This window comes from Elephas maximus, chromosome 11 (genome assembly GCF_024166365.1).
Source record: "Elephas maximus indicus isolate mEleMax1 chromosome 11, mEleMax1 primary haplotype, whole genome shotgun sequence".
NCBI lineage: Eukaryota > Metazoa > Chordata > Mammalia > Proboscidea > Elephantidae > Elephas > Elephas maximus.
The window spans coordinates 107,081,371-107,107,308 of NC_064829.1; the positions used below are offsets into that span (position 1 = coordinate 107,081,371).

The 25,938-nt window shown below is 43.3% G+C and overlaps 1 protein-coding gene across 1 annotated transcript; it reads right to left on the bottom strand.

Moving 5' to 3' along the window:
• Positions 1-21,542: 21,542 nt before the first annotated feature.
• On the bottom strand, positions 21,543-24,295 carry TEX101 (testis expressed 101). Its single transcript, XM_049901311.1, has 5 exons — positions 24,217-24,295; positions 23,579-23,722; positions 23,264-23,446; positions 22,070-22,198; positions 21,543-21,905 (listed from the first exon to the last, which is right to left on the bottom strand). The coding sequence occupies exons 1-5, from the start codon at positions 24,293-24,295 to the stop codon at positions 21,676-21,678; spliced, it is 765 nt and encodes a 254-aa protein (XP_049757268.1). The 3' UTR covers positions 21,543-21,675.
• Between the last annotated feature and the right edge of the window lie 1,643 nt (positions 24,296-25,938).

Below are 25,938 nucleotides of genomic sequence, written 5' to 3' on the forward strand. Positions count from 1 at the left end.
TTGCATCCTTTCACCATACTTTTTCAAACTGTATTCTGAGCAAATAATCTGAGAAGCTGGACTACATGAAGAAGAATGGGGCATCAAGATTGGAGGAAGACTCATTAACAACCTGCAACATGCAGATGACATAAGCTTGCTTGCTGAAAGCAAAGAGACTACATCATTACATAACTGCCAAACTACATCATTGCATAACTGCCAAACCACTGGGAATCATGGCCAGCAAAGTTGACATACAACCTTAACCATCACAACTACCAAAAAAACCAAACTCATTACCATCGAGTTGATTCCGACTCATGGCGACCCCATGTGTTACAGAGTAGAACTGCTCCATAGGATTTTCTTGGCTGTAATCTTTACAGTTAATGACTCGTCCTCGTTCCTGATGCCCCACTCCTCTTCATATAGTCCAGCCTCTCAGATTACCTGCTCAGCATACAGACTGAACAGGTGTGGTGAAAGGATACAACCCTGATGCACACTTTTCCTGACTTTAAAAACCATGTGGTTGGTGAAGAATATTGAATGTACCATGGACTGCCAAGACTATGAACAAATCTGTCTTGGAAAAAGTACAACCAGAATGCTCCTTAGAAGCAAGGATGGTGAGACTATGTGTCACATACTTTGGACATGTTATTGAGGGGATCAGTCCCTGGAGAAGAACATCATGCTTGGTAAAGTAGAGAGTCGGCGAAAAAGAAGAAGATCCTCAAGAGATGGACTGACACAGAGGCTGCAACAATGGGCTCAAGCAGAACAATGATTGTGAGGATGGCACAGGACCGGGCATCCTTCTGTTGTTCATGGGGTTGCTATGAGTCGGGACCGGCTCAATGGCACCTAACAACGACAATCTTTAGGGAGCAGATTGCCTTTCCTTCTGCAGTGCCACTGGGGGGTTCAAACCACCAACCTTTGAGTTAGTAGTCAAGCCCAAACCATCTGCACCACTCAGGAACCCTAGAAGGAAATCCATAAGGATGTAAAAACCCAACGTGAGGATCTTTGGGGCCGTTTGGGAGGCTAGCCACCACAAAATATGGAATAAGGAATTTGACCCTATTCTTTTTGAGCACTGGTTACACAGTCTGCGCAAGGCTGTTATTTGTGTGTTTGGTGCTGGAAATCGAAGTCAGAAGAGCAGGCATTCAGGAAGGAAAGATGGAGGTGGAGTGGGAGAAACAAGGGTAAACTGGAACCTGTGAGGATGAGTGGAACTCAAGAGGATGGGCTGGAATTTGCATGATCTTTCACCATCTTTATTCTCCAACTTCAAAGGTGGGGGTGTCTTAAAGAAGCTACCGTTAGTCACAGAGTTATACATGCACACGGCACAGGAGGTGGAAAAACTGAAATAGAAGATCCAACAGAAACTTGGTTGCTACAGTATAACACCAAAATGACTGACAGATTTTTTTTTTTATACCCTGGTGGCACAGTGTTTAAGAGATTGGCTGCTAACCAAAATGTTGGCAGTTCGAAACCACCAGCCGCTCCTTGGAAACCCTATGGGGCAGTTTTACTCTGTCTTATAGGGTTGCTATGAGTAGGAATCAACTAAAAGGCAATGGGGGTTGGTTTGTTTTTTTGATGCAGGGCAAGGGATTCTGGGAAAAGCAGTTCCAGTTCAGTTCACTTGACTCACTACAAATGCACCAAAATGGCAGAGGACAACAGAAATAATGGCCTCAATGGTGACAAACGTTCCCCCACTTCCTAGGAACTTTCCAGAGAATTTAAAGAAAGTTCTGGAATTCTAGAGTGTGTTCCCAGGGCTCTCCGAAGGAGGGAAACAGTGCGCTCACTAGAGCTGGCAAAGCCTCAGGGAGTTATGTCCCGGCCCAGCTGAATCTCTGCCCTGTGCCATGCTTTCTTTATTTTCAGACCAACGCCCTTCTTGGTAACGAAACACGGTCTGCAGGAGCAGCGTGAGTCATCTCTGTTCTCACACTCCCCGACTAGCACCTCCCAAAGGAAGAGGGCTATAGAGAACTTCACCAGTCCCAAAGCGTGTGTAGGGAGTTGGGCTGGAGGGGTGATCCAGTGTTTCTTTTTTTCTTCTTACTTTCTTTTTAAACATTTTTATTATTTTGTTGTTGTTGAGAATATACACAGCAAAACACACATCAATTCAGCAGTTCCTACACGTACCATTTAGTGACATTGATTGCATTTGATCTGTGCAACCATTCTCACCCTTATTTTCTGAGTTGTTCCTCCCCCATGAGCATAAATTGACAGCCCCTAAGGTTTCTATCTAGCCTTTCAAGTTGCTATTGTCACTTTGATCTCATATATTGTTGTTTTTAGGTGCCATTGTTTCAGTTCCAACTCAAAGCAACTCTATGTACCACAGAAGGAAACACTACCTGGTCCTGTGCCATCCTCACAATTGTTGTTATGCTTGAATCCATTGTTGCAGCCACTGTGTCAACCCATCTTGTTGAGGGCCTTCTTCTTTTTCCCTGACCCTATACTTTACCAAGCATGATCCCATATAGATAGTTCTTAAAACAGCATAATGCTCAAGCCTGACCTTTTTTTTAGTAGTTAAGCTGAGCTGTTGTTTGCTTTTAAGAGGACTTCATGGGATATTTTCAGTTTAAAGTTTAAAGTTTATCTCAGGGCAATAGCTTCAGGGATTCATCCAACCTTAATGGCTCCAGGAAGTCTGGAGTCCATGAGAATTTGAAACTCTGTTCTGCATTTTTCCCCTTTAATCAGGATTCTTCTATAGAATCTTTGATCAAAATGTTCAGTAATGGTAGCCAGGCACCATTCAGTTCTTCTGGTCTCAGAGGAGGCAGTTGTTCATGGAGGCAATTAGCCACACATGCCATTTCCTCCTCCTATTCCTGACTCTCCTTCCACCGTTGCGCTACGTGAATAGAGATCAACTGTTGTGCTTTGGATGGCCGCTTGCAAGCTTTTAAGACCCCAGGGACCATGCAGTGAATTAGGAGGTAGAACAGAAACACTAAACATGTTATTAGATCAATTAACTGGGATGTCTCATGACCCTCCCTAAACCTCCAAACCAAGGAACCAAATCCCATGAGGTTTTTGGGTTGCATATAAGCAGCCTCCGGAGCTACTCTTTTTTGTTGTTGTTGTAAATATACTTATAACACAGCTTTTGACAATTCAGCTCTTTACAGGTGTACGATTTATTGTCAGCGATTACAATAATCAGCTATGCAACCCTACCCTTCATCAATGCGATATTTTCATCACTGTTAACCTTCCCTGTCCCCCTCCCTCCTGCCCCTGTTAAACTCTAATAAACTTTGTTGTTTATACATTTGTCTTTTCTTGCCTTTTTATGTAAGCAATCTCTCTTTTCTTAATGGGAAATTTCAAACTTTATAGGTGTAGAGAAAAAAAAAATGTAGAGAGGAAAGTACAAAAACCCTGTACTCATTACCCATCCATTCTCATTTTATCTGTCTCTCCAATTAATTTGATATTGGTCCCAGACATACTATTTCATTAGCAAATATGTCAGTATGGATTCAGTAAGGATTCCACCCTTAAAAAGAACTTAACCATAATAGACCCTCAACGAGGTGAATTGACACAGTGGCTGCAACAATGGGCTCAAACATAACAGTTGTGAAGATGGCGAGGGACCCGGCAGTGTTTCTTTCTGTTGTCACAATGAGTCGGAACTGACTCAACGGCACCCAACAATGACAACAACATAATATCATTATCAGGCCTAAAGTATTAATAATGATTTGTTAAAACAATGAACTATCCAGTTAGTGTTCTAAGTTTGGTCAGTAGGCTCATAAATTTTTTTTTGCGCAGCTGGTTTATTCAAATCATTATAAAAAACAAGGTGGACACATTGCATTTTATTGATGTGTCTCTCTTTCAATCCTCCTCCTGTCCCCCTTTGAAAAACATTTGGTGAAGAAAGAGAGGCCTTTGATCTGTAGCGTTTCCAACATCCTGGATTTTGCTGGTTGTATCCCAGTCATATGTTACTTACAGGTGCCAGGAGCTATTCTCAGTGCTTACAAATAATAGTTCATTTAGTCCTCGCGATGACTCTATGAGGTAGGCACTATAATTAGGCCCATTTACAGATAAGGATACTGGGGCACAGAAAGCTTAAGTAGCTGGGCTCTTGATCATACAGCTGGTCAAGACGACACACCCAGGCAGTCTGTCCACACAGCTCATGCTCTTACCAACTTTGCTGTAACTGCCCAACAGTGACGGGGACCATTGATACAAGGGAATACTATGCAGCTATAAAAAGGATGAAAAGGCTCTTTATGACTGGCGTAAATGATCTCCAAGATACAGTGTTAAATGGTTAAAGCAAGGTACGAACCATGAGTGTAAATAAAAAAGGGAATGAAAGAATGTGTGTGTGTGTGTGTGTGTGCGCACGGGTGTGTATGTGTGCATATGTGTATATGAGTTGAGTGTGTGTGTATGCATGTGTATGTGTGTGGTATGTATGTGTGCATATATGTATATATTGGCAGGTATACATTTGTATATGTGTGTAGCCTGCATACTTGCATATATATGTGTATTTGTGTGCACGTGTATATTTTCTATGTGTATGTGTGTGTATATGTGTGCCCACAGTGTGTAAATGTGCGTGCTGTGTATAAGCGTACTTGTATAGGCACAAATTATTTCTATGGATTCCATAAGCCATTGGTAGCTTTGATTGCCTCTCGGAAAGGGAATTCCTACAAGGTAAGAGGACAACTTTTCACTGCCTGTGTTTTTGTACTTAATGAATAAAAAACCCTTCTTACTGAAGTATAACACATATCTAGAAAAGGACTCATATCCTAAGTGTACAGTTGGATGAGTTTTCACAAACTGAATACACCTATGAAACCAGCACTCAGATTCACACTGGGAGCATGACCTGTACCCACCCCAAGTCTCCCATGTGCTCACTCCATTCACTCTGTCCCCAACGGGGAGATTGACAACAACACAGATTGGTTTTACCTGTTTTCATATAAATGGAATCGTGCTCCATGTGTGTCTGGCTCCTTTTACTCAACATTATGTCTGTAAGACTTATCCCTGTTGCTGCGTGTGATTGTATTCATTCTCGTTGCTGTGTGGTTTTCTGCAGTGTGGATATAAGATCATTTATCTATTCTACTGTTGATAGACATTGGGGCGTTTCCAATTTGGGGCAATTACAAACAGCGTTGCTGGGAACATTCTGGTACTGGTCCCTTAGTGGCCGTGTGTTTGCAGTTCTGTGGGTTCTATAGTCAGGGGTGGAAGTGTGGGGTCATAACGTATGCACAGGTTCAGCTTTCTTCTGGAAGCTCTAGGGGAGAATCTGTTTATTGCCTTTCCCAGCTTCTAGAGGCTGCCTGCATTCCTTGGATCCCGGCCGCATCACTCTGACCTCTGCTTCCATTGTCACATCTGTCTCCCTGCCTCTTATCCTCCAGCTTCCCTCTTATAAGGACCGTTGTGATTATATCGGGCCCACTTGGATGATCCAGGTTGGGGAGTGGGTCTCAAGATTCTTAATTTATTTATATCTGCAAAGTTCCTTTTGCCATGTGAGATAACGCAGTCATGGGTTTGAGGGTTAGGATACGGCCGTCTTCCCAAAAAACCAAACCCATTGCCGTCGAGTTGATTCCAGCTCATAGCAAACCTATAGGATAGAGTGAAACTGCCCCATAATGTTTCCAAGGAGCGGCTGGTGGGTTCCAATTGCCAGCTTTTTTGGTTTGCAGCCATAAGCTCTTAACCACTGTACCACCAGGGCTCCGTGGACGTATTTGGGGGGGCCATTATTTGACCCACTACATTGAGTGCCTGCAGAAAGACTTGTGAAACCCTCTGGGCTACAGACCTGGACCAGCACTGGCTGTGGTGGGTGTGAGTGGACTGTCAGGGTCTGGACACGAACACAGGAGCCAGGACAGAAACTTGCACCTCCAGCTCAGCCGGGCTCCTTGTACCCATTTGGTTCCTGAGGAAGTGGGATGGTAGGTCTTCCCCTATTAGTTACTGCGATTTCCTCTCTGAATATTAATTCAGATAATAAAGACTTTGAGCTCTTATTCTGTGCCAGGTGAGGTTCTAAGAGCTTCGTGAAGATAAATTAACTTAAGAGTAACAACAACCTTACAAGATATGTTCTATTATTATCTCCACTGTACAGATGAGGAAACAGAGGCACAGAGAGGTTAAGGAACTTTCCAGAGGTCACACAGGTAGGAGGTGTCAGTGCTGGGAATGGTGCCCTTGACCTTAAAGGGCTACCCTGTTCTGAAGTGAGACCAGCATTGTTACACAGCATTCCCGTCCCAGGCCCATGTTCTCCATTTTCCAAGCACACAACACTTCTCTTGTGATATTTAAAAAAAAAAAAATTATTGTGGTAAAATATTTATAACAAAACATCTGCCATTTCAATCATTTTATGTGTGCAATTCAGTGCCATTAATTATGTTCACCATGTGCAACCACCTGTGCTTTTCCAAAGGACGAAGTCACCAGAGGCTGGTTTTCCCAGAGTCTGGCCCCAGGAAATCTGACTTGGGGGAGAACGCCACCTTGTGGCGAGAGGGGGAATCTGAGCACCTGGGCACAGCTCTCCCTGGAGCGTGCACTTCATCAGGCCAGTCCTGCCTTCTGATATTCCATGTATCTTGAAAGTACTGATACACTAGTTGCTTATTCTCTTATTTTTATTAAATTTTTTTAATTTAACTTTTTAAAATCGCTGTGTAACATCCAGCACAAAACTGAAGTGATGAATGTATGTATATATATATATATATATATATATCCATGTCACCACCTAGATCAAGATATAGAACATTCCAATCATTCCAGAAGGTTCTTTTGTGCCCTTTTCTCGTCAATACCACCCTAGAGGTAACCACTTTCTAATTTTCATCACCACAGATTAGATTTGCCCGTTTCTGGTATTTAAACAAAAGGAATCATACAATTATGTACCTTTTTGTGTCTGGTTTCTTTCACTCAACACTGAGTCATGAGATTCAACCATGTTGCTGCATATAGCAGTATTGTTATTTTCTACATTGCGTGTAGCATTCCATTTTATGAAAATACCACCATTCATTTACCCAAGCCTGTTGTTGGTGGCCACCACTTGTCTCAGTTTGTCGTACTGTGGTGCCTTGCATGTTGCTATGATGCTATGCCGCCAGTCTTTCAAATACCAGCACGGTAAACCATGGTGGACAGGTTTCAGCAGAGCTTCCTGTGGTGGGATGTATTACCCTTGGACTCGGGATCCCTGAGCTGAGGTGTTCCTGGACCCAGGAGACAGAGAGTGAGCTGTAACCCTGAAGACAGCAAGAAGCAGTGGCAAAGACCTGGCAGCAGAGACCCAGCAGCAGAGATGTGGCAGCAGGAGATGGTGTGGTGGACTTTCCGGCCCATGGGGAGAGAAAGCTGAGTGCCTCTGGGCAGAGGCTGAGGGCCAAGGAGAGGCATGCCTCTGAGCAGGGCTGGGAAGAGGCTGTCCTGATGGAGGAACTGTATCCTTGAGTGTTTCTGAGCCTGAAGTGTAACCTGTTACCTCCCTAATAAACCCCATAGTCATGAGTATTGTCTGTGAGTTCTGTGTGGCCATTGCAATGAATTATCTAAACCAGCAGAAAAGTGGAGAGTGCTGTGGGCGGGATGGTTGGTGTCAGAATTGGCAAAGATGGCTAAGAGAGAAGGCATGTCTGACCTCCACCTCATAGGAATCAGCCTTGGCCTGTTGATCTTGATTCTCTTTCCCCCTTGTGAAGTGAGAGGAGGTTAGACACTGTCCCCATACCAATTTTACACTTCCAGACTAAGATAGCCTAGAAGAAAGGCCTGGAAATCTACTTCTGAAAACTTAGCCAAGGGAAACCCAATGGATTATGGCTATTGTCCCATACAGTGGTGAAAGATGAGCTTTCTAGGTTGAAAGGCAACAATGGACTCAAGCATGCCAGCAATCACAAGATGGCACGGGGCCAAGCAGTGTTTTGTTCTATTATATATGGTGTGCCGTGGGTCAGAGCCAACTTGACAATATATGGGTTCTTTCTTAGTATTGGCTATTATAAGTAAAACTGCTAGGAGCATTTATGTATGTCTTTTGGTGAACATACCCTAAAGATCTAAAAGTTTGTGCTTTTAGGACTTGTCAAAATCTCATACCCATGAGAACAGAGGTGTCTATTGTCTCCTTGGCGCCTTAAATCACAGCACTCATCCACTTGTTCTATGAATGTTTATTAGATGTAAATTTCCTTGCTGAGCTCTGAATACCCAAATGGGCATCCAGCAGCCTGGAAACCCTGGTGGTGTAGTGGTGAAGAGCTATGGCTGCTAAGCAACAGGTCGGCAGTTCGAATCCACCAGGCTCTCCTTGGAAACTCTATGGGGCAGTTCTGCTCTGTCCTATAGAGTCGCTGTGAGTTGTAATTGACTCAGTGGCAATCAGTTTGGTTTGACTTGCTCTCTAGGAGCTCATAGTCAACTACAAAACAAAGAGACAGACAAAAACCAAAAACATACCAAGCAAAGTATATTCAAGCTATACTTAAGATAGATTAAAGATAGAAATTTTTGTTGTTGTTAGTTGCCATCAAGTCAGCTCCACTCACGGCAACCTCATTTACAACAGACCAAAACGTTTCCTGTCATTTTCACAATCACCAGCATATTCAAGCCCAGCATTGCGGCTATTGTGCCAATCCATCCTACCAAGTGTCTCCAGCACCCTGACTGGCCCTCTCCTTTACCAAACATGATGCCCTCTTCTAGTGAATGATCCCTCCTGGTGACATACACAAAGCAAGTGAGTCAGACGATGTTCTGTTGTGATCCATAAGGCTTTCGTTGGCTAATTTTTGGAAGTAGATCACTAGGCCTTTCTGCCTAGTCCATCTTAGTCTAGAAGCTTTACTGAAATCTGTGCATCATGGATGACCCTGTTGGTATTTGAAATACTGGTGGCATAGCTTTCATTGTCTTAGCAACACGCAAGCCACCACAGTGCACAAAGTGACAGGTGGTGGAAGATAGAGGGACAAAAAGATACAGGTGGTGACGAAATCACTCCCCTGTGAACAGAACATTATGTCAGTTATCTAAACGTTAAAAACTCAACTAATAAGAAGTATCCTTAGTACTTTGTCTTCCTGTCAAATGTTTATAAAGTAAAAGGTCAGTGAAAATGAGGGAAACCCTCAATGAGATGGATTGACACGATAGCCAGCACCATATGCTCAAACACACCGATGATCGCGTATAGAAAGTCGTCAGCTGACAACGTCCTGTCTTAGTGAGTTATCCCAAATTCCCTAAAGGTGGCACCCTTGTTTTATGAGCTTAACTTTTTTGATTTTTGTTTTAATAATATTTCTCATGTTTCATGGTTAATTATGATGCTGTTTGTTGATTTGGAAAATATGCTCCTTAGCAAGTTAAAGAAATATAATTTGTTTCTATTTGGGTCCTTATTAATAGTGGGGGAAATATTTAAAATTTGTCATATATATTTTAGCAACCATGGAGATGATTAGGTGTGATATTTGTACTTAACCTATCAATAGCACTTTAGATGTTCTAATTCTGAGCCGGCACTCCTTTCCCTAGAAAAATCACATTTGGATGTGGTATATTAATCTTTTAACATATTGTGACATTCTCTTTTTCCTGATGGTATCATTGTCTATGGAGAAACCCAATGGACTGTTGTTTAAAAAAAAAGGAAGGTAGAATGAAAGAACTTGTGAAGATGGCTTTTTTCCTATTCTGGAAACACAGGAAGGGTTCTCTGTCCAGCTCTGGTATCTGAATCCTGGTAGTTCTCTGCATTTTGTTTTTTGGTTACTTGTCTTTCTCTACATCAAAGGCTTCCCACTAATGCAACAGAATTAGATATCATGAAAGGCGTATTGCTTCCTTCCCTGGAAATTCTCTTGTGTGCCTCTTTCTTCTTTTATTAGCTGATATTTCTTATGCTTTCAAGAGCATGTTTTTTATCTGGGAGAATCCTCCGAACCAGAAGAAACAGTCTTTGAAATACCTCTTTTCCTTACTTAGGATTGCAGTCCTTTTACTTGAAGATCTGCACCTCTCTCTCCCTGATCCCGCCAAGCAAGCTTGACCTCTGATGTGTTGTTCCTAGTTGCTGTTCAGTCAGCTCAGACTCATAGTGAGCTTACGTATAACAGAACGAAACATCGCTGGGTCCTGCACCATCTTCATGATCATTGCTATGTTTGAGTCCATTGTTCTGGCCACTGTGTCAATCCATCTCATTGAGGGTTTCCCTTGCCTTTCCCGACCCTCCACTTTACCAATCAGAGATTGGTCTTTCCTTGGATATACCCAAATAGATACCACTGGAGAAGAAGAGATTTATTTATTGAGCATCTACTATATGCTACCTTCATCAGCTTATTGAATGCCCACCAAAATCTTTCAAGAGAAGTTGACCATCACCATTTTACAGAAGAGACCACTGAGAGTCATAAAGGATAATTTTACTGACAGGATTAAGTTTGGAACAAAGCTAATCCTGTACTATTATCCCCCTTTCCTTTCTGCCATTTTGTCTCTTCAGTGTGTGGCATCTCCATGTCTTAAATCTGCCCTGAAAGGTAGCATAGTATAGATTTAGGATTTGGTGCTAAGTTTCCGTTTGGGGTGATGAAAAAATTTCTGGGAATAGATAGTGGTGATGACTGTACAACACAGTGAATGTAATTAATGTCACTGAATTAGACATTTAAAAATGGTTACAATGACTAGTTTCATGTCATATATACCTTACACAATAAGATTTAAAACATACATATAGTTGTTGCTGTTGGAACACTGGTGCTACAGTGGCTAAGAGCTCAGGCTGCTAACCAAAAGGTAGGCAGTTTGAATCCACCAGCTGCTCCTTGGGAACCCTATGGGGCAGTTCTAACTCTGTCCTATAGGGTCACTATTGGTCAGAATCGACTTGACAGCAATGGTTTTTTTTTTTTTTTTTTAATATTGTTATTGTTGCTAGATGCTGTTGAGACAATTCTGACTCGTAGAAACCCCATGTGTGACAGAAAAGAACTGCTCCATAGGGTTTTCTTGGCTGTAAACTTTATGGAGCCACTGGGTGGGTTAGAACTGCAATCTTTAGGTTGGCAGCCAAGTGCTCAACCATTTGTGCTACCATATATATTCATGGAAAAAAATTCACACACACATATATGTGCATGCATATATGAAGTGAGAAGTGAAATTCCCACACACACCCCACATCATTTCCCCAAATCCTGATGGTATGCATCTCTGGCAGACACTGACTCATTGCTCACCAAATCCATTTTGTGCTCTGGCAGTCACTGAAAGAATGTATTTCCCAATCCTTCTATTAGGTTGAGCTGATGTAACTGGGTTTTGTCCAATTGGTATGTAGACAGAAGTGATAATATATATGATTTCCAGGCACGGTCCCTGTGAAATGGCAGTGACAATATCGTCAGCACCTGTCTAACTTTAGGGGGATAATGTGAATCAAGATCAGCCCAAGGCTGATCCCTATGAGGTGGAGGTCAGACATACCTCCACTCTCCAACCTTTTTTACCAATTCAGACACCTGCCGTTCCTCCTTTGGCACTCTCTACTTTTCTTCTAGGTTCAGTAAAAACTGTCTGAGTCATCTAGTGCTGCTGTAACAGAAATACCACAAGTGGATGGCTTTAACAAACAGAATTTATGCTCTCACAGTTTAGGAGGCTGAAAGTCCCAATTCAGGGTGCCGGTTGCTGTCTTCAGTGTTACAGCCCTTGAACCGTGTTACAGCTCTTTTAAGATGTTCCTTGTCTCCTCCTCTCTCTGCTTCTTCTCTCTTGTTTCTTCCTTCTGCTTCTCTTCCTGCTTCTTTCTGTCCGAAAATCTTCTGTGGGGCTGGCTGCATATATATACACAACTCCTTGTTAATTTTAAGGCCATAAACTGGCCAATCTCTTCTCCATAGGCCACAGACATTCTATTTGCATAGTAGGCTATAGTTGCCTCATTTGCATACTCCATAGTCACTTCATTTGCATAGTCTATTTACCAATCCCTGTAAGGTGCATAGCAATCACAAAGCAAGCGGCAGCCCAGGGCCACACAAAAAGTATCAAACCAAGTTGTTCACAGCTTACCCAGAAAATATAAGAACCCGCCGGGCTAGAAAACTAGGGCAAAGGTAGCAATTCCTCAGGGTTTAGGGGAAAAATCTCACAAGGTGTTTTTCCAAAGAACCAAGGTAAAAAGCCACATAAAGGAATCCATTTCATTGCAATCCCAAAATGTTCTGCATGATCTTCCAACCTTTTCTGTCCCCATCCACTAGATTGGAAGTGAACGTCTTTTTTAATATACAATTTATTCTATTTTTGTTGATGTTGTTGATAATATACATAGCATACATACACCAATTCAACAGTTTCTGCATGTACAATTCAGTGATATTGATTACATTCTTCGAGTTGTGCAACCATTTTCACCCTCCTTTTCCAAGCTGTTCCACCTCCAATAACATAAACTCACTGACCCCTAAATTTCCAGTCTAATCTTTTGAGTTGCTGTTGTCAATTTGATCCCATATTATTGTTGTTGTTAGACCAAGAGGCAGTCATTCGAACAGAACAAGGCAATACTGTGTAGTTTAAAGTCAAGAAAGGTGTGCATCAGGGTTGTATCCTTTCACCATATTTATTCAATCTGTATGCTGAGCAAATAATCCAAGAAGCTGGACTGTATGAATTACAGGAAGGTGTCAGGATTGGAGGAAGACTCATTAACAGTCTGTGATATGCAGGTGACACAACCATGATTGCTGAAAGTGAAGAGGCCCTGAAGTATTTACTGATGAGGATCAAAGACCACAGCCTTCAGCATGGATTAAAAAACCCACTGCCATTGAGTCGATTCTAACTCATAGCGACCCCATAGGATTTCCAAGGCTGTAAATCTCTATAGAAGCAGACTGCCACATCTTTCTCCCATGGAGCTATTGGTGATTTCAAACCGCTGAAAGTTCAGTTAGCAGTCAATTGCTTTAACCATTGTGCCACCAGGGCTGGATTACACCTCAGCATAAAGAAAACAAAAATCCTTGCAACTGGACCAATAAGTAACATCATGATAAATGGAGAAAAGATTGAGGTTGTAAAGGATATCATTTTACTTGGACCCACAATCAATGCCCATGGAAGCAGTAGTCAGGAAATCAAAAGACTCATTGCATTGGGCATAAGTGCTGCAAAAGACCTCTTTAAAGTGTTGAAAAGCAAAGATGTCACTTTAAGGACTAAGCCATGATGTTTTCAATCACCTCGTATGCATGTGAAAGCTGGACAATGAATAAGGAAGATCAAAGACGAATTGACACCTTTGAATTGTGGTGTTGGTGAAGAATGCTGAATATACCTTGGACTGCAAGAAGAACAAACAAGTCTGTCTTGGAAAAAGTACAGCCGGAATGCTCATTAGAGAAGAGGATGGCAAGACTTCACCTCACCTACTTTGGATATGTTATCAAGAGGGACCAGTCCTTTGAGAAGGACATTATGCTTGGTAAAGAAGAAGGGGAAGACCCTCAACGAGATGGATTGACATACTGGCTGCAACAATGGGCCCAAGCATAACCATGATTGTGAGGATGGTGTAGGACCATGCAGTGTTTTGTTCTGTTGTACATAGGGTCGCTATGAGTAGGCACTGACTCCACGACACCTAACAACAACAACTAACATGACCTAAAAAGTGATCCCCCCCTCCCCCACTCATCCCTGGTAACCACCAATGAACACTGGTGTCTGCATATATATTTATTCTTGTCTGTGATTCATTTTGAGTTAGTCGTTTTGGTATGGTGTGAGGTATGGATCCTTTTTCATTTTTCTGCAAGTGGATATCTGGTTTTGCCAGCACCGTTTCTTAAAGAGGCTGATTCTTCCCCATTGAATGGATTTTGACCCCTTATCGAAAATCAGTTGTCCATAAATAGATGAATTTATTTCTCGGTTTTAAATTCTATTCCATTGGTCTATGTGATTATCATTGAGCTTATACCAGGCTGTCTTTTCTAAAATTTTATTGCGTTTTAGGTGAAAGTTTATAGCATAAATTAGTTTCTTATTCAAAAATTTACACACCAATTGTTTTGTGACATTGGTTGCAATCCCAACAATGTGTCACCACTTTCCCCCTTTCCCTTTACATTACACCCCGGATTCTCTGTGTCCATTCATTCAGTTTTCCTGTCCCTTCCTGCCTTCTCATCTTTGCTTTCGGGCAGGTGTTGCTCATTTGGTCTCGTGTGCTTGATGAACTAAGAAGCATGTTCCTCACGTGTTATTGTTTTATAGGCTTGTCTAATCTTTGGCTGAAAGGTGGATTTTGAGAGTGGCTTCAGTTCTGAGTTAGCAGGGTGTCTGGAGCCCATAGTCTCAGGGGTTCCTCCAGTCTCTGTCAGACCAGTAAGTCTGGCCTATTTTTATGAATTTGAATTTTGTTCTACATTTTTCTCACCCTCTGTCCAGGACTCTCTATGATGATTCCTGTCAGAGTGGTTGGTAGTTGTAGCCAGGTACCATTTAGGTTTTCTAGGCTCAGGCTGGTGGAGGCTGTAGTTTATGTAGTCCAAAATATCCTTTGGACTGATATTTTCCTTGTGTCTTTGGTTTTCTTCATTCTCCTTTGTTCCGAACGTGATGGGACCAATAGATGTATCTTAGATGGCCACTCACAAGCTATTAAGACCCCAGACGCTGCTCACCAAAGTAGGATGCAGAACGTTTTCTTTATGAACTATGTTATGGCGGCTAGATGTCCCCCGAGACCATGGTCCCCTGCCCTCATCCCCCAATAGCTTGTCCCTCAAGGTTTTTGGATGTGTCTAGGAAGCTTCCATGACTTTGCCTTGGTCAAGCAGTGCTGACTTCCCCTATATTGTGTGTTGTCTTTCCCTTCACCAAAGTTAACAGTTATCTACTATCTATTTAGCGATATCCCCTTCCCTTCCCTTCCCTTCCCTTCCCTTGTAACCATCAAAGATTTTTTTTTTTCTGTGTGTAAACCTTTTCTTGAGTTTTTATAATAGGGGTCTCGTACAGTATTTGTCCTTTTGGGACTGACTTATTTCACGCAGCATAATGTCCTCTAGATTCATCCGTGTTGTGAAATGTTTCACAGATTAATTACTGTTTTTTATTGTTGAATGGTATTCCATTGTATATATGTATCATAATTTGTTTATTCATTTGTCTGTTGATGGGCACTTAGGTTTTTTCCATCTTTTTGCTATTGTGAACAATGCTGCAGTGAACATGGGTGTGCATATGTCTATTTGTGTGACAGCTTTTATTTCTCTAGGATATATTCCTAGGCGTGGGATTGCTGGATCATATGGTATTTCTATTACTAGTTTTTTAAGGAGGCGCCACATTATTTTTCATAGTGGTTGTACCATTTTAAGTTCCCACCAGCAGTGCATAAGAGTTCCAATTTCCCCACAACCTCTCCACCATTTGTTATTTTCTGTTTTTTTGTAGTGCCAGTAATGTCAAAGTGAGATGGTATCTCATTGTAGTTTTGTTTTGCATTTCTCTAATGACCCATGATCACGAGCATTTCCTCATTTGTCTGTAGCTGCCTGAATGTCTTCTTTGGTGAAGTGTTTGTTCATATCCTTTGCCCATTTTTTAAAATTGAATTATTTGTCTTTTTGCTATTGAGGTTTTGAAGTGTTCTATAGATTTTAGAGATTAGACCCTTTTGGGATATGTCACAGCCAAAATTTTTTTTCCCAGTCTGTAGGCTCTCTTTTTACTCTTTGGTGAGCTCTTCTGATGAGCATAATTTTTTTTTTTTAGGAGCTTCTAGTTATCTAGTTTATTTTCTGGTATTTGTGCTTTGTTACGGTTTGTATTTTATTTATGCCATGTTCGACTTGACGGCACTGGGTTTTCGTGTTGTCCCTGTTTTTTCTTCCATGATCATATTTTAGGTTTTATATTTAGGTCTTTGATCCATTTTGAGTTAGTTTTTGTGTATGGTGTGAGGTACGGGTCCTGTTATATTATTTACGGGTGGACATCCAGTTTTGCTAGCACTATTTGTTAAAAGGACTGTCTTTTCCTAATTAATGGACTTTGGTTTTCTGTCAAAGATCAGCTGACCATAAAAAAATCAAATACAAACCTGTTACTATCCAGTTCAGTTGATTCTGACTCATAGCAAACTTAAAGGACATAGTAGAACTGCCTTATTGGGCTTCCAAAGGGCAGCTGGTGGATTTGAACTGCCGACTTTTTGGTTAGTAGCTTGATCTTACTTACTCGTTTATTGTGCTTTAAGTGAAAGTTTACAAATCAAGTCAGTCTCTCATACAAAAACTTATACACACCTTGCTATGTACTCCTAGCTGCTCTCGCCCTAATAAGACAGCACACTCCTCCTTTCCACCCTGTATTCCCTGTGTTCATTCAGCCAGCTCCTGTCCCCCTGCCTTCTCATTTCAATTCCAAACAGGAGCTGCCCACATAGTCTCATGTGTCTACTTGAGCCAAGAAGCTTATTCCTCACCACTATCATTTTCTGTCTTACAGTCCTGTCCAATCCTGTCTGAAGAGTTGGCTTTGGGAATGGTTCCAGTCTTGGGCTAGCAGAGGATCCGGAGACCATGACCTCCAGGGTCCTTCTAGTCTCAGTCAGACCATTAAGTGTGGTCTTTTTATGAGAATTTGAGGTCTGCATCCCACCGTTCTTCTGCCCCATCAGGGATTTTCTGTTGTGTTCCCTGTTAGGGCAGTCATTGGTGGTAGTCAGGCACCATTTAGTTCTTCTGGTCTCAGGCTGATGTAGTCTCTGGTTTATGTGGCCCTTTCTGTGTCTTGGGCTCATATTTACCTTGTGTCTTTGGAGTTCTTCATTTTCCTTTGCTCCAGGCAGGTTGAGACCAATTGATGCATCTTAGATGGTCGCTTGCTAGAGTTTAAGACTCCAGATGCCACTCACCAAAGTGGGATGTGGAAGGTTTTCTTAATACATTTTGTTAGGCCAATTGACCTAGATGTCCCCTGAAACCATGGTCCCCAGACCCCCATCACTGCTACTTTGGCCTTTGAAGTGTTTGGTTGTATTCACAAAACTTCTTTGCTTTTGGTTTAGTCCAGTTGTGAGTAGCCTGATGTCTTAACAACTGTGCCACCAGGGGTCCAGCTGACCATAGGTGATTGGATTTACATCTGGGTTCCTGATTCTGTTCCATTGGTCTATGTGTTGTTTGTCATTGTACCAGTGCTGGGCTGTTTTGACTAACATGGCTGCATAGTAGGTTCTGAGATCAGGTAGTAAAAGGTCTCCTACCTTGTTCTTTTTCTTTTAATAATGCTTTGCTTATCCAGGGCCTCTTTCCTTTTCATATAAAGTTGGTGATTAGTTTTTCCATCTCATTAAAGAATGCTGTTGGTATTTGGATTGGGATTGCATTATATCTGTAGAATTTCCCTTTTATTCCTATTTTATTTAGAGTTTTTATCAGGAATGGGTGTTGAACTTTATCAAATGCCTTTTCTCTGTTGCTTGAGATGATCATGTGATTCTTTTGTTTTATTTATGTGGTGGATTATGTTGATCAAATTTCTAATGTTGAACCATCCTTGCATACCTGGTATGAATCCCACCTGGTCATGGTGGATTATTTTTTTGACATGATGTTGAATTCTATTGGCTAGAATTTTTGCATCTGGATTCATGAAAGATATTGGTCTCCAATTTTGATTTTTTGTGGTGTCTTTGCCTGGCTTTGGTATCAGGGTTATGCCAGCTTCATAGAATGAATTAGGGAGCCCTTCTTCCTTTTTTATGCTCTGAAATAGTTTCAGTAGTACTGGTATGAGATCTTTTCTGAGTGTTTGGTAGACTTCTGCAGTAAAGCTGTCCTGGCCAGGGCTGTTTTTGGGCGAGGGGAGGGAGAGTTTTTATTTTTTAACTGCCTCTTCAATTTCTTATTTTGTTATGGGTCTGTTCAGATTTTCTATCTCACTTTGTGTTAGTTTAGGTAGTGTCTTTGGCTGGGTTATCTAGAGAAGCAAAACCAGTGAAATTATATAAATATAATAATTATAATATAAATATAATACTATGTGTATGTGTGTGTATATATATATATAAACATCTGCCTTTATTCTTCTCTACCCTCTAGGATCTGCTGCCATTTCCTCTGCATTAGCATCAAGGTTAAGATATAACAATTGGCAGCTGTTGGTGGTGATCCACTTCAGTTGTTGCAGGTGTGTGTGTGTGTGTGTGTGTGTGCGTGTATGTAGTGGAAGTTTGGTTCACTTCAATAAGCAGTTCTGGACGACCCATAATATCTGGTGGCTGGTTACACCTTATGAGTGCTGTTAAGTTGCAAAGCTGTAGGAAACAAGGCCTGTCTCTGAGGTTCTGTTACTTTGCTGTTGCTTTGTGCTGTTACGATACTGTTGTGTGGGAAACATAAACTAGTGAATTTAAGCAGGCAGATCTGCTGGGCCTATGCTGAGGCTGATTAGTGCGGGCTAGAGAAGCTGGGAAAGGTCTTCTGGAGTTGGTAGTGAGATGTCTAGTGGGAGTCCTCATGGCTGGGTAGGTAAGAAGAAGAGGTGGAATTTCAGAAAGGGGGAAAAGTGAACAGAGACTGTGAGGTAGCAATGAATATCATGAGTGAGGACACAGGCTAAATCCAGACGGAGGAAGGAATGTGTGGCAGGCTTATATCTTGCTTTTACTGTTGTTCCACAGGTCCTTATACTACTTCCCTTTTCCCCTCTCCCCCATTCAGGAGTACCAGAGAAACGCAAAGAGCCAGAAACCTGTTCATGTTTAGCCTCTGAGTTTCAAAGCAGGCCATGTAAATTGAGATAATAGTTCTAAACGACCAACTTTTGATTTGAAAGACTTGGAACTTTTGAGTTTCAGTCTAAGAATGGGCTTATGGGGTAATTGTAATAAACACAGTCGAGAAGAATGTGTGGTAGTGGTCTGTGTCTCCGGGCAGGGTTAACTCTGGGGAAAGCGTGATGATAAATTCCAGGGTCAGAGCCTCACCTCTTACATAATACCTGGAAGGAAGCAAGTCCTTGTTAAGTTACCTTTCCTCCAGAGCTTGGGGGAGCTTCATCAGCTGTACAGATGCCTAAAAGGAAAAGTCCAAACCTAAACCTGTTTCTGTAGAGTCAGTTCGGACTCATGGTGACTCCATGTGTTACAGAGTAGGACTGTGCTCCATAGAGTTTTCTGGCTGTAATCTTTATGGAAGCAGATCACCAGGCCTTTCTTCTGTGGTGCCACTGGGTGGGTTTGAACCACCAACCTTTAGGTTAGTAGACAAGTGCAAACCGTTTGCACCACCCATGGATGCCTAGACAGCTAAAATTCCTGAAGCATCTGAAGGGGACTCAAGAGCACTTGGAAGAGGCTAAAAGGGATGGTAGAGCTAAGAGGGTCTGTGTGGATGCCCCTCCTTGCCCAGACAGGGTTGGAGGTTTCCCACTGGATGCCAGCAGGAATGGAAGCTGGGCACTAAGGACAGAGCTTGGACATCAGGAGCAGAGAGCATCATGGAAGACAAAAACTAGACAGTCACCCCCTTCCTACCAGTACGACAGCAAAAGGCCTGGATGAGGAGAGTGGAAGGGGAAAGTCCTGAACTGACTGATCTTAAACCTGACATGACTAGGAAAACCCCTGACAGGACTAGGTTAATTCAAACTGGTTAAGTTTCTGAGTACCAATAGGTAGGATGGGAGATTATTACAAACAAAATTATTATGAAAAGGAGGCATTTTGATTGCACACTTGAGTTTGTGGCCTGAGAAATTCCTATGTGTTTCATAAAGTTCTTTGACATATGATGGATAAAACCAAAAAACCAAACCCACTGCTGTCAAGTTGATTCTGACTCATAGTGGCCCTACAGGACAGACTAGAACTGCCCCATAGAGCTTCCAAGGAATGCCTGGTGCATTCGAACCACTGATCTTTTGGTTAGCTGCTGTAGCACTTAACCACTATGCCACCAGGGTTTCCAAATGATGGATATAATTTAAAAAATAACAAGTCATAGACCAGTATTTTGAAAATTATGTGCTTCTTCCATTCACTAGGAGAATCTCTCTAGCAACTGTCTTCAGTGTCATTAGAAAGCCAGTGTCCTATGACAAACATCTCATTTTATTATTTTTTTAACCTCAAAAAGTATTTTACAGCCATGGCTCTAAGTTCTTGCTATTTCCAAAACTATTAAACGAAAATTTAATTTTCTTTGTGATTTCTTTCCCTCTTTAGGGAGATTCAGCAAATTGACACAATGGGAGGTCTAAGGACAAAGATAAGGAATTAGCTGGAGTGGAGCACTGTCACAGAGTTGGATGGAGCCAGGTAAGTTTCTAGAAAGAGCTCAGTAGAAACTGAATAAAAACAAAAAGCTAGTATTGAGTTGATTCTGACTCATAGTGACCTCATGTGTGCCCAGTAGGGCGGTGCTCTATAGGGTTTTCAAGTCAGACTATGGCCAAATTCCCCTAGTCCTTTGTGAGAGGGGGACAATAGTTTGCATTAAGTCCCCCCTCCCACCTTGTGTAGGTTACTGTATTAAGCATTAATTAAGCTGCTTAAAATTTTTTTTTAACTTTATCTCCTCTTTTGCCCCACTTTTACTTTGCTGTATATACCTTCTATCTTACAACAAGACAGATTTTATGCATTCTTGTGTGATAAGTAAATGAGCAAGTAAATAAATAAACTCAAACCTGTTGCCGTCGATTCCAACTCATAGCGGCCCTATATGACAGAGTAGAACTGCCCCATAGGGTTTCCAAGGAGAAGCTGGTAGATTTGAACTGCCAACCTTTTGGTTAGCAGCCTAGCTCTTAACCACTGTGCCATCAGGGCTCCAAATAAATAAATAAGCATGAGAATTTCCCCCCACAAAAATCTTCCCCTCAATAGTTTCAGGTCCCCTTTCACCATACCCTGCTCAGCCCTGTCTCCCTCCCAAGTCCCTCTGCCTACTGAAAAGGTCTTAAGTCATTTACATAGCAGAGAAAGGAAGGAAATGATGTATAGTGGGCACAGGAGATGGGGCCCATTATAATCAGAGAACTTGGAGTCTGACTTTTCTCACTCTGCCATCCTTCTAGGGAAATATTAGAGGCCCCAAAGAACTGACTTCAGCCTTAAGATTGGGCCAGGAGTGTTCTGGAGGAGGCTAACACTAGTCTTTGCCCAGCCAGCAAGAGAAGTAAGCATATTAAAGTGAAAGGAAAACCAGACTTTAGGCCAAAATATTTAAGTTCTGGTCTTGGCTCTGCCCAGGGCCATGGAAATGTGAGAAACTCACCAAAGTTCCAAAGCTCAGTTTCTCTTTCTGAAAAACGTGTGGACTGGAGAAAACGAATTTTAAATACCCTCTCAGCACTAAACTTCTCCTTCTAGTCTTGGGGATCCCACTGATACTGCGTACACAAATCACAGCAGAAATTTTATTAGAAATGTCAAATACATTCACGGGATCTCTCTCTGTTTGCCTTCAAATCTCTGCCCGCTTTTCAACTCAGAAGACTTCCAGTCAAAAGGGGTGCCCTGAGATGCAGGACCAGAGCATCCTCTCAGGAACAGTGGGCAAGTGGTTGCAGCAGAAAGAGCAGCAGTAGCTCTAACCCCCAAACTGGAAAAGGAAGCCTGGTGGCCCCATTTTCAACCTTTCGGGGTTGAGCGAGAGACTGGTGTGGACACACTTCTTTCACCTCCAAGACTCCAACAGTAAAGAACCCAGACATCAGCCTGCAACCAGTTATGGCTGTACAGCCTTTGACCTCCACAACCGTGTTGATGCCTCCTATGAAACAAGAAAGGGGATGCGGGGGAGACAGAGAGATGTTTCAGGAAATCAGAGAGGAATATAGTCCTTCCTTCTCTCTGGAACCCTGAGTAACGGAGCCTCCCGGAACCCAGTCAGATGTCTGGTTTTCTAGCCTCTGAAACTATCAGGTGCTCACTTACCTCCAGTGAGCTGAAGTTTCCCTTGATAGCATTGAGTTGTACTGTTGGGACACGGAAGAGAAGGGGCACTGAAACAGGTTCCCAAAGCCACACAGGTTGGACAGTAAAGGCTTGTTGACACACCGGAAGCTGGAGGGGAAAAACAGAGACAGTCAAGGGCATGTCCTGTCTCTTAGGATGTCTCTCCTCGCTGCCTTCTCTTCCCCAAGCCTTTCCTGCTCACACTACTCTAATCAAGGCCCATTACTGCAACTTCTCCACCCTTTTCCAACTGATTTTCTTATTTTAAGAATGCCATCCAAATTTTGTGCTTAGGTGAGAAGATACAGAGATGAAAAGACACACTTCCTGCCATCTAGGATGCCTGTGTAGAAGTAGAAAGACATGTAAATGATTACAATACGATTCAGTAGGTACTGTGTTGGAAGTACAACAGTAGAGGAATGGAGGAGTAACTAACTGTACCTAAATGAATTTGGTAAGTATTTTCAACAGAGTTGATACTTGAGAAGGAAGAAGAGTAGGGGTTAACTATGTGAAAATGTGGTGAGGGGTGGGGAGGCAAAGGAAACAACAAGGGCAAAGGCCTGGAGGTGGGAACAAGCTTGGTGGATTTGGGGAATGATGAGAAGTTGTGGGGTTGATATTTAGTTGGCAGGTGCAGGTATGGCTGAACTGGATTTTATGGCCAGCATCCATTCTGATTGGCCAGTACCATCTCCATTGTTAAGTATTTTGAATACCAGCCCCATCTAGAACAGAACAATGAGAGAGAAGAGCAGGAAGCAAGGGAAATGAAGCTGAAAAGCTAGGTAGGGGACAGATTACTACAAGCCTTGAGGCCAAACTGGAAAGTTCGGCTGGTGTTACGTAGTAATGGGGAACCAGTAATTGTTAAATTGACCTTTAACCTCCTGCTCAGAAACCTACACTGGCATCTTCTTGCCTACAAAATACAAAATCCAGTCTATACCCTAGCTGTTCCTGACGTTCTTCTGCTCTGTGCAGTGTTTAGACCCCAACTGTCTAGATGAAAATTCAGAAAAAGAAAGACAAGCAACTGGAGTGTGAGATCCTTTTGTGTATGGCTCACTTGGGCCTAAGCCAAGAAAGAACACAAAGAAGGAAGATACATGATCTCTTCAGTTTTTTCTGGAGTTTCTCTTAAAATCCATCTCCCTCCTTCCAGTGAACCTGGGCTGTCTTCTGGCGTCCAAATTGAAGACATGCTGTCTTTGTTGTTGCAAAGGGGCTCATCACAGTAGTTACTAAAGGAGAATGCCACCAAGCCAGGGGCTGGAGCGTGTTGGATAAGAGTCGTCTCTGGTACCTCTGCCAGGATGCAGCCCTTAGTAGCCAGAATGGCATACTCAGCCCCTGCTAGGAGACAGGAGGGAGGGAAAGTGGATGGTGGGTTTAACGTTTGGGCTGGTGAAAGAGGAAAAACCTTTGACATGGACATAATCACCCTTCCTCCCACCCACCTCAACCACTCCATTCTCACTTCACCTGCTGCAATCATCAGAATGGTTTCCTGGCAAAATCTCCCATTGTCACAAGTCTCAACTTTCCCTGCGGTCCAGTTAAATGCACGGAGTGGATCTGCTTCTATACCCATGTATATGCCTTTATAACAAGACACATTTTGGGTCACTGGGGAGAAAACAAGATAAAGATAAGCACTTGCCCTTCTCTGTGGGGCCAGAGTACTCCTTTTCTACCAGAGGCGTATCTAAGGTATGGCAGGTATGGCATATGCCCTGGGTGCCACTTGAACGGGGGAACTACTGAGCAGTTTCTCTTAACCAGGTACAACGTCCTTCCTCAAGCATGGTAGACACAGAGGCGTAGCAGGGTGGTGGGGGAAGGCATTTGTCTCCGGGCACAAGTCCAAGGGGGCACCAGATGAGATGTGGAATGACATTTCAAGGTGCCACGATATGAAAGGCACCTGACTGAGGGAGACGGACAAGAAAGGGAAAGCTGTTTTTGCTGATGTGTCATCGCTATTAGTGACTATTCACCTTGAAATTGGCGGGGGGGGGGGTGGATAAGGGAGCACACAACTTAGAGATTGCCCCTGAGCGCTCGTTACCCCCTGCTTTTCACCACAACCCCCCTCTGTGACCCAGTTGCTTTCCTCTCACCTTTCCCGTACATACAGGTCAGGGATGCGGCTCCTAGGAGAAAGAGGAACAGTAAACCGTGGATATGACAGGTTCCCATGCTTCCTTCAGAGAGGGTGGGAGAAGCTGATTAGCATCTGTGATTTGATGGAGAAGAGGAAACTTTTAAACCAGACAGAATGATATTAAATCTATGCTCTGGCAAGTACTGACTCTAGGGTAGAGTTCATTGTGTTTGAAGTCCCTGGGTAGAAATGGCTAAACTGCTCGGCTGCTAACCAAAAGGTTGGTGGTTGAGTCCACTCAGAGGCACTTTGGAAGAAAGGCCTGGTGATCTATTTCCAAAAAATCAGCCACTGAAAACCTTAAGGAGCGCAGTTCTACTCTGACATACATGGAAGCGCCAAGAGTCGGAGTCAATTCAACGGCAACTGGTTTGGTTTTGGTTTTACTGTATGACTATGATCTCTCAGGTCAGTCTATTCCTAACTAGCTTGTGACTTCAAGTGAATTAGCAAGTTTACTGTATCTCAGTTTCCATATAGAGCCCTGATGGCACAGTGGTTAAGAGTCTGGCAGCTAGCCAAAAGGTTGGCAGTTCTTATCTACCAGCCACTCTTTGGAAACTGTACGGGGCAGTTCTACTCTGTCCTGTGGGGTCGCTATGAGTCGGGATCGACTCGATGGCAATGGGTTTTTTTTTTTTTTTTTTTTTTTGGTTTTAGTTTCCATATTGTAATTCTAAGATTCAGGAGTTTGGGCACCCAGCCACCTATTCCATTAGGAGCCAGGAGTTCGGCAACCCACTACCCTACAACCTCACGTTCCAGAAGACCGGGTCCAAGGTCCCTGACTCAGGAGTCCAGGTTCAAACCTATTCTCCCTCAAGACCTTGATATCTCAGGCCACATTTCCCACCTCCATCAGAACCCAGCGTTCTGAGACCCCAGGCCCGTCCTACCTAGGGATCCAGGGATTTTCCCAAAAGACGCATGATTCTGGGCCCCCAGACCCCTCTTCCCTCAGGCCCGGGAGTCCGGGCCCCCGGCCCCCTCCTCCCTCAGGCCCGGAGTCCTAACTCCCAGCCCCCTCCTCCCTCAGACCTCGGAGTCCAGGCCCCAGCCCCCTCCTCCCTCAGATTCAGGAGTCCTGGCCGCCAGCCGCCTCTTCCCTCAGACCTCAGAGTCCAGGCCCCAGCCCGTTCCTCCCTCAGACCTAGGAGTCCTGGGCCCCAGCCCCCTCCTCCCTCAGGCCCAGGAGTCCGAGTTGTGTCCCCAGGGGCTCTTTCTCTTTAAGAGACCAAAATCCCCCGCCTTCAGGACGAACTGACTAGAAGATCTCAGGGCGCTGACGGTGAAGCCTGGAGCGCCCTCTGGCGTAATCCGCTGTCTCTTAAAGTCTTGCTGAGGCACGGGCGGGGGGGGGGCGGAGCCGGACTTGTCCTGACAGGTCCCTCGAAGCCCCATTGGTCAATGTTAAGACACCGAATGAGCTCATTGGATGAGCCTGGAATGCCAGCCCCCCAATGGCCCGGGGAAGTCTGCTCCTAGCAACCTCGGAAGGCGCGCATGCGCAGAATGGAAAATGGCAGTGACGGGCCAGCTGGCAGGTGAGGGCGCTTCTCTTTGCAGCCCCAGGCATGCAATGCAGAGCAGGCAGCGCTCCCCAAATGATTTCACGTCACCTTTTTCTCTCTTTGGACTATGCGGGTTTCCGCTTCTCCAGCTACATTAGGAGGTCAAA

Coding starts and splice junctions, on each gene's coding strand:
- TEX101 (XM_049901311.1), bottom strand. CDS start 24,295: ATGGGAACCTGTCATATCCACGGTTTACTGTTCCTCTTTCTCCTAGGA. Junction 23,723..24,216: donor GACCTGTATGTACGGGAAAG/GTGAGAGGAAAG, acceptor TTTTCTCCCCAG/TGACCCAAAATGTGTCTTGT. Junction 21,906..22,069: donor GAAACTTCAGCTCACTGGAG/GTAAGTGAGCAC, acceptor CTTGTTTCATAG/GAGGCATCAACACGGTTGTG.